Below are 16,430 nucleotides of genomic sequence, written 5' to 3'. Positions count from 1 at the left end.
CTAGATTGATACTTAATTACTCATGATCACATTAAGGAAAATACAAATATAAAGCATGTTGATATACATGGATCAATGTAGGAACATGTTGGCTTGCTATTAGTACTTGATGATGTGCAAGAACATGCCGATACACATGTTCATTTCAAATGTACTTTATCTCCACATGCTTGCTTTCAAATGTAGGACGTGTTTTCTAATCACCAGGCTTATTCTCTAGGACCCCACTTACTACATCCTAGGACCTTTGCAACATTTTGGTAAGTATCGAGAACAGACAAGTCGTATATGATGAGATGAAAATTGTTGGAATCAAAGGGACATATCATGACAAAAGAAGATGGTATTAAAATGAAAAAAAAATTTTCTTTTTTTTAATGATTTATAAGTCCCTGTGTTTTTCTTTAAGGTAGTTTTATGGGTTAATTTGTATTGATGTATCGTCTTATTTATTTATGTACTAAATAGGTCATTATAATAAAGTTGCCATACTTTTAATAGCAAGCATATCGAAACAACTCTACACATGTAAAGATTTTCCAAAATTTCAAAAATAGAATTAAACACACACACGAAAGCAATAAACGAACACGAGAATTTAACGTGGTTCGGTCTAAACTGACCTACGTCCACGGGTGGCAACTAGGTATTTCTTTATTGAGTGACAACGATTACAAGTACATAACGTTAAATATATACAGAGATACGACTAGGGTTTGTATCTTATTAAACAAGAAATCAAAACCGGGCCAGGCTTCGGTCTGGCCATCCTACACCCATCTACCCTTTGGACTTCATATAATAAACCGGGCCAACAAGGCCTACAAACACAACAGGGTGTATGCAAGTCGATCGTGAAGTGCGAGAGAGAAAGGTTATTCTTTTAAATTTACTCATTGTACCAGTGGATCTCAAATGATGAGTAATTTGAAATAAAATTTCAAATATAAATAAACATTTTATTTGTTTTCAGATAAGCTTAAGCTTATTTTAGTGTTATCTTTTCATCGCTTTTAAAACGTTAATATAATGAAAGAAAATGACGAATGAGATGATTTCGTGTACTTTAATTGATGAGAGAGAGAGAGAGAGAGGAGGTAATTATTTTCTCATTATTGGCCAGTTTATTTGGTTGATTTAAAATGAATAACTCAACAGCATGACTCTATATACACCTATACAAACACACTAACTCTTAACTAGCAGAAATGCAGAATAGAGCTGGTTAAATCTATGACTAACAATCAAAGTCAACCGTAACAAACTTAAAAGTCAACTGTATAATAATAATTACATTTTGCAATCAGCCGTACATCTCCGCCAAAAACCTTTCACTTCCGGCTAACTAATTCTCACCTCTCAGAAACTCTCACCAGGTTCGTTCGTAACTCTTACGCTTTTAATTATTTAATAATAATTACATTTTGCAACTCACAGTTCGTTTATTGAATCCAGCTTGTAACCTATCCATTTCGATTGAATTGTTACCGTAACAAAGCCACGACTGAATCTTCTGAAACCATCTCTGCCTCTACAGATTCTCTAAGCGGTATTGAACATTAATTTTGATTCAATTAGTGCATGAAATTAGTTTACATGTTATGAAATTGAACGTTTACTTTGAAATTAGTGAAACTGGATAACTGACGGCTTCTCTTCGTTTTTATGTTTTTTGTAAAAACCGAATCGAACATGTAATAAAAACCAAAAAAAAAAAAAACTGAATTTTCATTTTTCAATGTTTTATTTAAAGTAACTTATAAGAATTTAATAAATATGTAATGTAATTCAGATATTTAAGCTTTAAAGCATAATAATCAATTAGTCAATAATTAACAAAATGATTTAGGTGATTAGGTCCAATTTCATTTTTGTTTGACCAAGCGTTTTTAGCTCAATATTTTGAGCTCAAATGGCAAAACCGAAAAAACCGAGCCCAACTCAAACTGAAAATACATTAAATTTTCAAAAATCACAGTTTTGGTTTTAACCCAAAACTGACTCAAACCGAACCGGGCGCACCCGTAAGAAAGTACTATTAGGCCAACTAGTTGGACTTCATAGTCAATCATACTTATCATCTTTATACCTAACTCATTTTGATTGCCATCTTACTTATGGTAACTCATTTTCAGCAAGTAAGCAGGCCTTAATTTCGTTGTCAGACAAAAAAGATTTGGATCTTCTTGCTGCTGGACTTCAAGAATTAGGGTAAAGCACTACTCATTCTTTTATAGAAGTTGTTTTCGTCCATTCACGTTGCATTTAAGCTCTAGATTTAAGATATTTGATATAGATTTGGCTGCTTAACTGTAAGCTATTTTATTAAGTCAAACTTGTTGACTCAAATATATGAAGTCAAGTTTTTTAAGTCAAAATTGTGAAGTCTTTAACCTGAACCTGCAGATATACAATTGTGTCGACTGGAGGAACAGCGTCCGCGTTGGAAAAAGCTGGAATTGCCGTTACAAAAGTAGAAGAACTTACCAAGTTTCCTGAAATGGTAAAAATCTCTAAAGCATAAAAAATGCATATTTCATATGGTTACATGTGAGTTCTAAAGTTAGTTCCTTTTACCATCTTTTGCAGCTTGATGGTCGTGTAAAGACTTTACATCCTAATCTGCACGGAGGTATTCTTGCCAGAAGAGACCAAAGCCATCACATGGAAGCACTAGAAAAACACAGCATTAGTAAGCTACATAATTGATATTCCTGTTGAATGGTTTAAATTGAATGTACATACATTTAATCAACTTTTAAGCGTTAATAAAGGTACATTTGAACTGGTGGTGGTGAATTTATATCCCTTTTTTGAAAAAGTTACCTCTGCAAATGGAATTTCATTTGATGATGGGATTGAGAACATTGATATCGGTGGCCCTACAATGATAAGAGCTGCAGCAAAGGTTATTGTTCTAACTAAAGTTTGTTAGTTTACAATTTTAAAATAAATTATGTACTAAGTATATAATGTTTAATAAGAAATGCAATGACTTCTTAATAAATGATTTTCTTGCTTCTTAATAAATGTTTTTCTTGTATTTAAACTATTTTGAACAGAATCACAAGGATGTGTTGGTAGTTGTTGATTCCCAAGACTACCCTCTACTCCTAGAATTCCTTAAAGGAAACAAAGATGACCAACATTTTAGAAGGAAACTTGCATGGAAAGCTTTCCAACATGTCGCAGCGTATGATTCTGCAGTATCTGAGTGGTTGTGGAAGCAAACTGAAGGAGGTACTTCATAAAAAATTATTAATTTAACAAGTTTTCGATTATCTTTATTAGTACAAGAAAACTTACTGTTATCTTAATATTGTTGGAAGATAAATTTCCACCTAGCTTCACAGTGCCACTTTCACTTAAAAGTTCACTTTGGTATGGAGAAAACCCACATCAGCAGGCTGCATTTTACACTGACAGCAGCTTGTCAGAAGTTAATGGTGGTGGTATTGCAACAGCTATTCAACACCATGGGAAAGTGAGTTTATAGCATTCCGTTTTATTAGTTCAAATATTGACCATAATATTGATGTTATTAAAGATTAATGTAATAAAACCTTTCTTTGTGCAGGAAATGTCATATAATAACTATTTAGATGCTGATGCAGCTTGGAATTGTGTTTGTGAGTTTGAGAACCCAACTTGTGTTGTTGTAAAGCACACAAACCCGTGCGGGGTTGCTTCTCGTGCTGATCTAATTGAAGCTTATAGATTAGCTGTAAAAGCTGATCCTGTAAGTGCGTTTGGTGGTATAGGTGCCTTCAACAGAGAAGTTGATGAGGTTAGTTGAAATATATCAATGCTATAATATCTTGAATATGCCATGTCATCAACTTATTTAGTAACTTGTACTTTTTTGTCATTGTGTCTAAAAATTATGGTTCATTTTTTGTTTTTTACAATTGCACGCAACTTGCAAGTAACCTTGGTAGGCTTGTAAATGAACCCAACGAGCACGAACGGAGCATGTTCGTTTGTTTAACTTTAACCGACCGATCGAACACGAACAATTAAACGAACAAGGTTTTCTTGTCCGTGCTCTTTTATATTTGTTCGTTAATGATATAAACGAACGTAAAGAAAAGAACATAAATGAACGCGGATAAACAAACATAACTGAGCTAACACCAACTAAAAGTAAATGTAACAATGTGTTGGATCTAAAAAGTTAATAAATCTAGACTTGTTTGTAATGGGTAATATTTTAGTTTCTAAAGCTAGACTAAATTGTAATGAACAACTTTAATATTAACGAACGTAAACGAACAAACTTAAACGGATGTAAGCTAACAAACATAACGAACGTAAACAAACTTCTCGCTAAACAGTCCACAAACTGTTCACTAAACGTTTGGTTCATTTACAGGCCTAGTAACTTTTACCTTTTTAGTCTTTATATCTCAAAATGGTTCTTTCTTGTCATTTCCTACAATCATATGCAAGTAACCTTAGTAAAAGTTGCATTTAAATGTAACTAACTCTTGTAAATATGATTTTGTAACAAAGGCACTTGCTAAGGATATTCGTGAATTTAGAAGCCCGACAGATGGTGAAACCCGTATGTTTTATGAGATTGTTGTTGCTCTCGGTTATAGTCAAAAGGGTCTTGAAATCCTACGTGGAAAGTCAAAGACTTTGAGGATTCTTGAAGCAAAGAAAAATAGTAGAGGGAAGTTATCACTTAGACAAGTGGGCGGGGGTTGGCTAGCTCAGGATTCAGATGATTTAACACCAGAAGAAATTTAAATTTGATTTAGTTTCTGAAAAATCACCAGAAGAAAAGGAGCTTAGTGATGCAAAATTTGCATGGTTGTGTGTGAAACACGTTAAAAGCACCGCCATTGTAATCGCGAAGGTTAGTATCATTGCAATTGTCTTAGTATTTTTTTGGACTTTGTGTGTACTGTGGGCCACTCTAGTAGGCATGTGTCAGTTTGGGTTAGTTTTGGGCTCAAACTGAACAGAATTTTTGGGTTCTTTCAAAACAGTTCGGTTTCATGCTTTTTACAATGGATTCAGTTTGGTTTTTGCCATTTGGGTTGGAAAAGAGGCCCGAAATGATGTATTTGGGCCTGAGTTTCACTGTTAAATGATAATTATGTGTTCAGTTTGGTTATGAAAGTTGGTTTGGTTTTTACGGTCTTTTTTGGTTTCGGTACTTTCACAAACTGAAACCGAACCAGGAATTTGATTTTTGACAAACATAAAACCAAACCATTGATTTTGGGTTGGGTTCGGTTACAAGTCGGTGATTTCGGTTACTGTCAATTATCTTGGTTTCATGCACACCTCTACACCAAGTTGGTATCATTTTTCGTTTAATAATAAATCCGCCCAAAAAACATGTTGTAAAAAGACCAAAAAACACCCTAGTTTTTTTTAACACTCAATGATGGGTAAAAGGGTATTTTTGTCTTCCTCAAAAATATCAAGTGCATTTACGTTGGTATGCTTGAATTTGGGTGAATGTCATTAAGGGCATTGCTGTAATTATGGTTATCTTGTGGCAGAATAACTGTATGTTAGGAATGGGAAGTGGACAACCGAATCGTGTGGATAGTTTAAGAATAGCTATAAGGAAAGCCGGAGACGAGGTCAAAGGAGCTGCTTTGGCTAGTGATGCATTTTTCCCCTTCGGTAATTAACTAACTAATTAGCTACCCAACCAATCTCATTTTATTATTCAGCTTAATAGCATGATTTTATATATTTTAAATTGGTGAATGATATGTCAAACAGCATGGAAAGATGCAGTTGAGGAAGCATGTGAAAGTGGGATTGGTGTGATTGCTGAGCCAGGTGGCAGCATAAGAGACAAAGACGCGATCGATTGTTGTAATAAATATAACGTTTCGCTTTTGTTTACCAGCGTGAGGCATTTCCGACACTAAGTCAAGTTTTTCTTCTGTTTTGTTTTGGGGTTTTTTTGAAACTCGGTGTTATGTATAAGAGTTGTTCTGAACTCCATCTTTGATGAACCTTGATAAGGAAGATGTATCATCATAATCAGTTTTGTATGATTTATGTTATATTTAGAACAAAAATATAACATAGGTATGCTTTGTGTTATATTTAGTTATTAAACATGTGTTTTAGTTCACTTTTTATTCTACTTTGTTTGAAATCAAAAGCCATTGTTTTTTCCCTTGTGAGTTAACTAGATGATATCTGGTTTGACGGTTTTAAATAATTAAAACGTTTTAATCGTTAGATTGCATTATAATTTAACTAGTACAACCGCGTGTTATGCATTAAAACACAACACGTGAATCAAAACATGCGTAGGGGCGTTGTTGTGGAAACACAGCCCAGTCAACATTCGGTGATTTCATCAAAGAACTTAAAACAAATTAAATACGCATTAAGACACGTGTGTCAAAACATGTGTATCCGGTGCATTAGAATGTCTTCGAAACTATATTAAAAAAGTATGTGTTGCGTTATGCAATTATAAATAAGCAAAACCATTCCGTGTATGTAATAGTATGAATTAGTATTGGCCAATGAGTGATTGTTTAGATTATTAAACTTCAAGTTTCCTAAAATTACATAAATAATGATTGATAGGTAATATGAGTGACTCATTGATAAATAATATGGTTGAAGAGTCATCTATAAACTAAACGCGAGCAACATGATTACAGAGTGGATAGAGGAGAGTAGACGTGCACAAAAAAACCGGTTCCGGAACCTAACTGGTGGAACCGAACCGGAACCGGTTCCAGTTCCAACCCGGTTGGAACAATACCCGGTTTGGGTATTTTTGTACCCGAAAATCGTACCCGGTTCTCCTATTTTATGTCAGTACCAGTTCCAACCCGGTTCCTACCCGGTTCTTAATTGGAACCGGTTCGGTTCGTACCCGGAAAAACCGGTTCCGACGGGTTTTTTTTGAAGGGTCAAACAAAAGTCAAACTAGCCGTTGGAACCGGTTCCAACGGTAATATAGCCGTTGGAACCGGTTTTTTAGACACCAATTAGCCGTTGGAACCGGTTCCAACGGTAATATAGCCGTTGGAACCGGTTTTTGAGACAATAGATCCGTTGGAACCGGTTCCAACGGTAATATAGCCGTTGGAACCGGTTTTTGATGCCCAAACCTATATATAACTTGTTTCCATTAAAAACTAACTATTACAAACCTATATATAACTTGTTTCCTATATTTAAAAACTAACTATTACAAACATTATTAAAACATAAACGATACTAAACATAACAACTAAAACATAAAAAACAAAGTCCGTCGTTTAATCCGGGAATACTTATTTTTGGGTTGTAGAGCCGGACGACTCTCCCACTTCCGTTTTTTTAGCTTCCAATCTTCTTTTCTCTCGACAATACTTATTCGTATGTTTTCGTAATGTAGAGTTGGACCCTGCTTTAAGAAACTTCGAGCAATATTTGCAACGTGCCAACTCATGTGAGTCGGTCATGAGACACAAATCGTAATGAACCCAAACATCGGGGCATCTTGTTGTTTCGATCACCATAACAACGTCATCATTGGTTGCCATTTGTTGTCGGTTTAAGGTTAATTGTGGTTTGGAGTGTGTTTTATAGTTTTGGAAGTGGTTTAACAAGTAAACAAACAAACCTTGCTATTTATAGTAAGAAAATAACCTATTTATAGTTAAAAAACCGGTTCCAACGGTCAAAAACGGTTATATAGCCGTTGGAACCGGTTCCTAACGGCTCTAATATTTAAATTTCAAAAAAAACCGGTGGAACCGGTTTTTACGTAAAAACCGGTTCCGGTTCATACCCTACCCGGTTCTTAAAAGTTCGCATATCTGGGCATCAGTTCGGGTCAGGAACCGAACCGGTTCTTGATTGGAACCGGTGCCATTTACAACCCGGTGTGAAAAAACCGGTTTGGAACCGGTTCGGGTTTTCCATTTGAACCCGATTTGTGCACCTCTAGAGGAGAGTATTAGGCAATTGGATCTAAAGGGTTATAGATGATGCATAGAAACTTGCACTTTTGATGAATAGTGTTTTTACACTCACATTGCAAAGTTTTTTAATGTATACACATATAGATAGTTTGGATCAAATAAAAATGAAATTAACGTGTTAATTGTGATAATCAAGTACAGTAATTATATATATACATGTAGAGTAATTGCATAATTACTCTATGATCTAATTACATAATTACTCTACTTGATTCTCATTTATCCGTTAACTTTCCCATATATATATATATATATATATATATATATATAAAAGAGGTTAAAGTGATTATTGATTATACATATAATCTAAAAATGAAAATAATAATAATGTATTGTAAGTTTTATAAGGTTAATATTTTTATTGATTATATATAATCCAAAAATGAAATGAGACTCTTCAATTTAAGAAGTTCGGTGACTTAAATACATGTACCTAAACACAAAAGAAGGTGACCATTCAAAAAAGAAAAAATAATAAAAAAATAACTATATGTATAAAGTTTGTAACCATTTGAATCTCAAACTCACCAATTTGTTTTGGATCTAACCGGTTTATTAACAACCTAAAAACTGAGTTTTAACACTTGAAATAAAACAATGAGTATACTATTAATAACTAAATGGGAAGTAAAACAAACAAATATGAAACACTAAATACGTTTGTTACAAGATGCAATTTCTCATAAAAACCGGATTGTTTACATCCCAAAAACATCAACCATTTGTCTCCTTAAAGATAGTACAACTTTTCTTAAAGAAGTGTTCAAATGGCACTCTGTACAAATATGATGCAAAAAAAAACATCATCTGAAGCTCTCAACTTCTTACAAACACACTGTTTATAACATCTTTTAAATCTTTGCACCCCAAAACCTCCATTTCTCCAAAATCTAACCCTTTCAACAGCTTCACAGCCGGCACCGGCACAACACACATTTTATAGCCAAGTTTTGCCACTGTACTCACCCTCTTCTCCATTTTTGGTACCTATAACTACCAACGTCAGTACACGTGTTTATTTCACCAAATAAAAAATTAATCAATATCTTACCATACGAAGCTCGCCACCAAGCCCGAGTTCTCCAATAAATGCCACATTGCTTGGGATAGGAAACTCAAGAAAACTGGGGCCCACAGACACAATGAGTTTAAAACACATCATATTTCATACTGAATTTATAACAATATGAAACTATACAGAATACCTGCTACATATTGCCACTGCAACTGCCAAATCACCAGCAGTTTCGGTTAGAGAAGCCCCGCTAACAACATTTAAGAAGATCGACTGTGATTTACAACCAATATTTAGCTAACATAATAATTATAATAGTAGTAGTAATAATAAAAATAAGAAAAACTATGAACCATTTTTCTTGAAGCAAATTATAAGAAACGGCAACTTACATTTGATTGGAGCTTGAGACCGGCTTGCTTCATAAGAACCTACATAAAAAAAAAGAAATAAAATAGTAATAAATTTTCATTAAATTTGTAAAAGAGTACTTTTAATGATCACTTACAGCAATAATCATATCAGCTCGACCTGCTTGAACCCCATTCACTTGCCTAGAGAGAGAGGCCCCAGCTGCATATAAATTCTTCAAAACTTAAGTTAAATGATTACTTTTTGTAGGATGACCTTTTTAATTAAACGGGTTGTGTTTGTTTTGACCAGTTTAATCAAAAAAGATCATGTTTGGGAGCAATTCAACCAACCAACCCACAACCTGACACGATCGACATTTGAAACAGAATTCAAGAAATTAAACAAAAAGCACCTGAATTTCAACGACAAACGTGCGGGACCCATCCATAACTACAGCAATTGCCAGACCTGCCAAGAATTCCGAATCCGAACGTTCCTCACTCAAGAAAATCTCACTCGGATTCTTGACAGCTTGTAGTCCACATGGCGTCATTTCAAACACACCGAGCTGAAAAATAAAATAAAACATAGCCACTTCTCAACTACCCAAATATACTTGATTTGATACCAAGAATAAAAGAAAAATACCTCGTCAGTGGATCCAAAACGGTTCTTGAATGCACGAAGAAGACGATGAGAGGAATACTGCTCCCCCTGTATAATCATAAAATATCTATAACAAAAGTCTTAACATATTATTTTTATAAATACTTCATAAAAATTGTAAAGCAAAAGGGTACCAACTTCCATATATAATACTGCATCAACAATATGCTCCAACACGCGCGGTCCAGCTATGTCTCCCGACTTTGTTACGTGCCCAATCTGAACAAAATCCAAATAGATTTTTCAATCCAAAATAACAAATTAATAATCAATAAACGAGCATAAAAGGCTCGCTTCTTATACTCACCAAAAATACGGGTACGTCTGTTTTCTTGGCAAATCGAAGCAATGCAGCAGTACATTCTTTAACCTGTAAACGTTTAAAATCCACATCATATCTAACAAAATGAATTTCAAATTTTATTTAATAAAATAAAAATCAAACAAAACAAAAACACTAACCTGGTAGATACCTCCCGCGCTACCAGTAACTCCAGCTAGATGAACCGTTTGAATAGAATCAATTATTAGAGCACGTGGCGAGAGCTCCTGCGCTTTTACCAAAATATCCTGAAATCATAATTAGTTATAAGTTATAAAATATGTTCATTACCATCTAATTTATAAAACTACGAAACAAAACAAGCACCTCTATGTCAGTACTTGAATATAAGAACAACTCTTCTGCGTTGATTTCCATACGATCTGCTCGGTTCCCGATTTGTTCTACACTCTGTATTAAAAGAATTTTAAAAATGTTATAAATCTAAGTGTGTAATGAATATAAATTTTAATATTAACAATGAAAGTGGATTAACTATTGTTATACCTCTTCACCTGATACATAAAGCACCGGGGCCGGTTTACCGAGTTCTTGTCCTTCAGCTATAAGTGCTGCAACCTATCATGTTTAAATAATAATATTACAAAGAGTTATATTCATAGACAACAAATGATAAGTTTTGTGCAGATTAAGTAAAGGTCATGATATCCAAAATACCTGCAACATTAGTGTACTCTTTCCGACACCCGGATCACCACCAACCAAAACCAAAGAGCCTGCAAAATGACAAAAATACCCCCGCAATATACGAGTGTAAAATAGCTTACTGTGTAAATTATTGTTTCTGCGGGTTAGCAAGTCAACCCCACACAGACCCGAAAATTTGACCCGTGTCAAACGTATGAAGCCAAACACGGCACATATATTCGCAATTTGACACAAACACAACCCATTTTCCCCGAACTTTTTTTTCATATTATTACTTCAAAATTAAAAAATTTACAACAAAATACACTAATGTATATCAAAATATTACATATTAATAATAAAATCTTATGTTAATATCTTTTTAAGTTTTGACATAAATTACCCAACCAGGTTAATTTATAACAATATTCGCATTAAAAAAACTAATGGGTCAAACGGGCCAACCAATGAACCTGCCGAGTTGAAACGAGCATGACCCGCTTAGCTAAATGGGTTTGACACGAATCCGTTTATACTAAACCCAAACTCTCAAAACAGAAATCGACACCCCTAATCGTGTACCTGGTACTAAACCACCACCAAGAACCCTAGAAACTTCATCTCCAAACAATCCAGTTCTAAACATTAAAAAAACACATATACACACTTAAAGTCTTAAAAACAATGAAAACCTAGTACAAAACAACCAAACTAACTAACTTACAAGGGAAACCGCCAATCGGAATGATTAACCCCACGGTTAACATCCGTTAACCTCAACGGACCCGCCTCACCGCCCTCTTTCGGCAACCACGAGCGCGTAACCTTCTCGGAGACCTGAAACCCGCTCGTCTTGCCACCGTCATCAAACTCCTTCATGGTATTATAATGATTACACTCCCTGCATTTCCCCCACCACTTTCCATCAGAGTACCCGCACTCAGAACAAACCCAAATACTCTTGCTTTTACTCTTACTACTACTACTCTTCTTAATAATATTATTATTGGTTCCGTATCCTGTTTTTAATACAGACCCGTATGACCTGTCGTCTTTGAGGGCGTTGGTGTAGTCAGAACTGGGTTGTCTGTTGTCGGGTAGTGCTTGGGTTACGAGACGGCCGGAAAGCGGGTCGTAGACGGTGGAGAGAGTGGAGTGGAAGGTTTTGTAAAGGTTGGGGATTTGGAAGGGTTTGATGAGGGTGGTTAAGGTGCGAGTGTAAAGGGACCCATGGGTCACTCAACAAAGGGGTTCTCTTTAGGGTTTATGAGACTAGGAGGATGAAGGGTTTTAGGGAAGAAGAAGAAGAAGAAGAAGACGTGAATGTAGTTAAACATAGCTAGTTTGATATCATCCTTCGACTTTGCGGGGAGCACATATCACTTATGAAAACTAACTTATTCATGGCTTTCCAAATTGAATAGAATATCTTGTAGCTAAGAGCAAAACTTAGCAACTTATCTTGAATTGCTTTTTTGGCTCTGAAGCACTCGCAAAAAGAGGAACATGTCTACTCTCTCTTACTCTTATGATTGACTGTGTGGCTTAGGCATTTGGAAACTCTCGAGGGAGTCAAATTATGGAATCATAATTTTACTTATTTTTTACTTTTAGAAAAAACTGATTCGTACTTTCGGTTTCAATTTCATATGAGCGTAATAGCATATGTTGGTTCGGGTTATGTTTGTCACTTGTAATAACCCATTACTTTCATTGTTCTTTGTCTTATCGTTGTTAAATATAATTATAATAATAATAAGTCGGGCTTAAAATAAGCTGAAAAAGGACATACTTCTAATATGTATTGAAAAATATTAAAAATGGGGAAAATTCTTATAATAACTCAAATGGGGAGAGTGATTTCAAAAATTACACCATTTTGAAATTTTACAAGGAAGACCTGTCCTAATACATATTAGATTAAGTTTAATTTTATCGTGACGATGAGATTTGAAGCCACATGACGGTTCTTCATTTGACGTTGAATCTCATTGTGAATTTAGGATTGAAACTGGCCATTTTGGCCATTTCTAAAAGAGTGAGTCGCTTTTTAAATCTCTCTCCCCAGTTCCCACTTATATTATTTTGGAAATTTTCCCTTAAAAATGTTATAAATAATACTCACACTTCACCAAATCCTTAAGTTTATGAAAATGTATTAAGCACTCAAGGATAAAAGATAGCATGCTTCAACGTGAAGTAATTCCCTTCTAATATAATATTTCCTTTTTATTTAAAAGTCAGACAACAAGTGAATTAAGTTTAAATTGTTAAAAAATATATAACTATACGAGTGGTAGGTCAGATCATATAAAATAAAATTATGAAAAAATATATAACTAACATAGCCAAACTCATTTAAATGCCGTTCTCTTCACCATACGTTTAAAACCTAACTTAGGCATCTGATTCTTCAAGAACAAACTCATCCAAAAGAATAAAAAAAAAAGCACAACATCTACTACATGAAACATAACACCAAATATAATCCACATGTTCAAACGTATGCCGTTTCTACATTAAATAATTACTTTGGAGTTTCGTTTAAATATTAAAAATGCCATTTCATATATCAACCGTTATCGGTCTGTCCAATTTGAAGAAGGAACTGATTCTTCACCAGAATATCAATCTCTTCAAGAATCAGCTCTCCCTCTGTAAGCTTTCTTCAATTTTGTATCATCAAATTAACATCATACATGCAAAACCAATCAAGGGTTTTGCTAATTCATTGTTTTTATAAAATGGGTCATGCTTATAACTTGTTAATTTTCTGGATGAATAGATAAAAGATGATGATGATTATCAAGAACATGCCTTAATGGTGAAATTTTATTTATTTTAAAAAATGGGGAATGAAAACCGAGATATTACTCCGGTGATATTTAAATTTGGGGTGGCTATAGCGTTGTCTTTTGGTGGAGTTCTTTATTCTTTGATCATAAACAAAAGATTGAAGGCTTCTAAATCCCCGGATGATACTCGGACACGTTCAGGTTCGTGTTGTTTTATTGTTTATTGAATTAGAAAAACACATGTTCATGTTATTATTATGGATTTGTGTTCAGATTGCAACGAACAAATGAATTCGCGAAGCAATCATCTCCGTTTTGATCCTCTTGCAAAGGATAAACATGTAAGAATCTATCCTCAAAATGGATTTGTCACAAGGTTAATATGTTTAGATCATACAAGATTCTTGATATAATTAAATACAATCCTTAAGAAGAAACTCAACATTTTAAAGATCATTAAATATTAATGCAATGTTTGTTATGGAAATTAAGGGTAAAGGATATCTTTTTGTGGCATGAATTCATACATGACATGTTATTGCATGCAAATTGAGCAATTCTTTCCTTCTTCCACAAGGAATCTTTGTCATCCTGTTTGACATGTAATCTTAACTCTTGTTTTTAGAGAATTTTGATTTTGATATGGTGTAGGAGGAATTGCATAACTCAAACAATACCGAATTTGTAAGAGCGAATAATGAATCACCAAAAGAATATTCGTGTGCAAAAAAAGACACCCATGAACAAGAGCTCAAGAGTTTAAGAAACACAGTAAAAAACCTTAAAGAGAGAGAAAGTACTTTGGAGATCAAGTTACTCGAATACTATGGTCTAAAAGAGCAAGAAACTGTAGTCATGGAGCTTCAAAACCGTCTAAAATTGAATAACATGGAAGCTAAACTTTTTGAACTAAAGATCGAGTCATTACAAGCAGATAACAAGAGGCTAGAGGCACAAATGGCTGATTATAAGAAACTGGTAACAGATTTTGACGACGCACGAGCCAAAATAAAGATGTTGAAAAAGAAGCTTAAATCAGAAGGCGAAGAAAATAAGAAACAAATATTGGAATTCCATCAACGGGTTCAAAAGATGCAAGAAGATGAAAATAAATATGTCAGGATTGATCCACAGATCGAATTAGAGCTGCAAAAAATAAAGGGTTTAGAAGCTGAAGTTGCAGAATTAAGAAAATCAAACCATGATTTGCAATTAGAAAAGGAGGATTTGGATCATAGGTTAGATTGTGTTCAAATCATGGCTACATCCGTGTTAGAAGATGCCGAAGTAAGCATATTTTTCTTTTATTTGGCACGTTCTTTTGGTTTGGCTAAACATGCGTCACCTTCTAAAATTTTCTCATGCCCATGAAAACATCAAATCAAAGATATTTTTTGGGTTGGTTAAGATTACAAGACCGTATGACTTTTTCTCACGTCAATCAGTTTCTAGTAAAGTTATACGGCCTACAAATCGACACACCAATGTGTCAATCACATCATATAGGTCGTACAAGAATATAAGTCATGTATGACTTTTGATTTTTGAAGACTAACTGTATGAGGTTATACTGATCGTATAAGTGTATAACTTCTACACAACAAATCACTATCACATCTATTAGTTTCAACAAAGTTATATGGTCGTATAAAAGCTCATATATAACCTTATTAACATATCATACAAGATTACAAGCCAAATAACCTTATACACTTGTCCTTTTTTTTAAGTACGAAAAAAAGAGTATTAATATCATGTGACAAGCAAGCAAAATGAGGAACTTGGGTCCTCAATATATGTTTAGCACAATCCATTATTCACTAATCATTTCTCACGGCTTTTGTATTGATTAAACCCACAGGGCGAGAAACTAAAAGAAGAAAGTGAAAACTTAAAGAAACAAAACGAAAATTTATCAAAAGAAATCGAGCGACTTCAAGTAGACAGATGCGCTGATGTTGAAGAACTCGTTTACCTCAGATGGATCAACGCATGTTTACGATACGAGCTTCGGAATTACCAACCAGGACCCGGTAAAACAACCGCTAAAGACCTCAGTAAAAACTTAAGCCCCAAATCAGAACATAAGGCAAAACAACTAATCCTCGAATACGCAAACAAAGAGGGTGGCAGCGAAAATGGTTTGATCAATTTACAAGAAATCGACTCCGATCAATGGTCAAATTCTCAAGCTTCAATCAACATGGATTCTAGTGAGTTTGATGAATCATTTACCGATGATTGGTTACCTCATAAAAATAATAAGTTTTTTGGAAAACTCATGCGAATATTAAAAGGAAAAGATAAAGATAAAGACAAAGATAAAGAAAATCATCGTCGAATTCATAGTGGAGGGAGATCTGAATCAGGTGGCGATGACGTGAATTCTTGTTGGTCTCCGGATAATCAAAGGTCGAGAACGTCGACAAGTGGGTCTAAAAAGTTAAGGCATAGGCATAGTGATTCAAGCTTTTATAATATTGACTACATTGTAAAAGACGACGTTTGTGGTGGTAGTGGTAGTGGTAGTGGTGGTTGTCGGTCGCGTTCGTCATCTATGGGTGGTCAAAAATCCGAGTTAGTGAAATATGCAGAAGCTTTGAAAGATTCTCATAGGAGATCCCCGTCGCTAACGTTTTTTTGAATGTGTTTCTTTTTTTCATGCA

General features: G+C 34.5%; 2 protein-coding genes and 1 pseudogene across 3 annotated transcripts; 2 read left to right on the top strand and 1 right to left on the bottom strand.

Annotated features, from left to right (window-relative positions):
* Positions 1–1,358: 1,358 nt before the first annotated feature.
* Positions 1,359–6,023, top strand: LOC143590052 (uncharacterized; annotated as a pseudogene). Its single transcript, XR_013145396.1, has 12 exons — positions 1,359–1,376; positions 1,456–1,549; positions 2,136–2,211; positions 2,407–2,503; positions 2,590–2,692; positions 2,775–2,908; positions 3,063–3,240; positions 3,330–3,484; positions 3,578–3,787; positions 4,513–4,861; positions 5,517–5,643; positions 5,746–6,023. The product of XR_013145396.1 is annotated as an uncharacterized LOC143590052 (transcript).
* A 2,593-nt stretch (positions 6,024–8,616) lies between these two features.
* LOC143590050 (uncharacterized) lies at positions 8,617–12,674 on the bottom strand. The gene is made up of 16 exons (XM_077070647.1): positions 12,671–12,674; positions 11,694–12,207; positions 11,552–11,607; positions 11,000–11,058; positions 10,829–10,900; positions 10,649–10,732; positions 10,462–10,569; positions 10,307–10,369; positions 10,138–10,218; positions 9,982–10,047; positions 9,746–9,901; positions 9,488–9,565; positions 9,372–9,410; positions 9,170–9,252; positions 9,016–9,088; positions 8,617–8,951 (listed from the first exon to the last, which is right to left on the bottom strand). The coding sequence occupies exons 1-16, from the start codon at positions 12,672–12,674 to the stop codon at positions 8,781–8,783; spliced, it is 1,707 nt and encodes a 568-aa protein (XP_076926762.1). The 3' UTR covers positions 8,617–8,780.
* Positions 12,675–14,313: 1,639 nt separating this feature from the next.
* On the top strand, positions 14,314–16,430 carry LOC143590059 (protein CHUP1, chloroplastic-like). The gene is made up of 2 exons (XM_077070651.1): positions 14,314–15,051; positions 15,626–16,430. Exons 1-2 carry the CDS (start codon positions 14,620–14,622, stop codon positions 16,406–16,408), a joined length of 1,215 nt encoding a protein of 404 aa, XP_076926766.1. The 5' UTR covers positions 14,314–14,619; the 3' UTR covers positions 16,409–16,430.

Source organism: Bidens hawaiensis, unplaced genomic scaffold (genome assembly GCF_021521415.1).
Source record: "Bidens hawaiensis isolate Kalapana, Puna unplaced genomic scaffold, B.hawaiensis_p1.1 tig00038129_1, whole genome shotgun sequence".
In the NCBI taxonomy this organism is placed as follows: Eukaryota; Viridiplantae; Streptophyta; class Magnoliopsida; order Asterales; family Asteraceae; genus Bidens; species Bidens hawaiensis.
The sequence above is the reverse complement of the archived record's forward strand: the minus strand, read 5'-3'. Positions and strand labels throughout refer to the sequence as shown.

What these genes read in the sequence shown, in the direction of transcription:
- LOC143590059 (XM_077070651.1), top strand. Translation starts at nt 14,620, where the DNA reads ATGGAGCTTCAAAACCGTCTAAAATTGAATAACATGGAAGCTAAACTT. An exon ending in CCGTGTTAGAAGATGCCGAA is followed by an intron (nt 15,052 to 15,625) that starts GTAAGCATATTT and finishes TTAAACCCACAG; the next exon opens with GGCGAGAAACTAAAAGAAGA.
- LOC143590050 (XM_077070647.1), bottom strand. An exon ending in TCCGATTGGCGGTTTCCCTT is followed by an intron (nt 11,608 to 11,693) that starts GTAAGTTAGTTA and finishes TTTAATGTTTAG; the next exon opens with AACTGGATTGTTTGGAGATG. An exon ending in CGTTTGTCGTTGAAATTCAG is followed by an intron (nt 9,566 to 9,745) that starts GTGCTTTTTGTT and finishes TAAGTTTTGAAG; the next exon opens with AATTTATATGCAGCTGGGGC.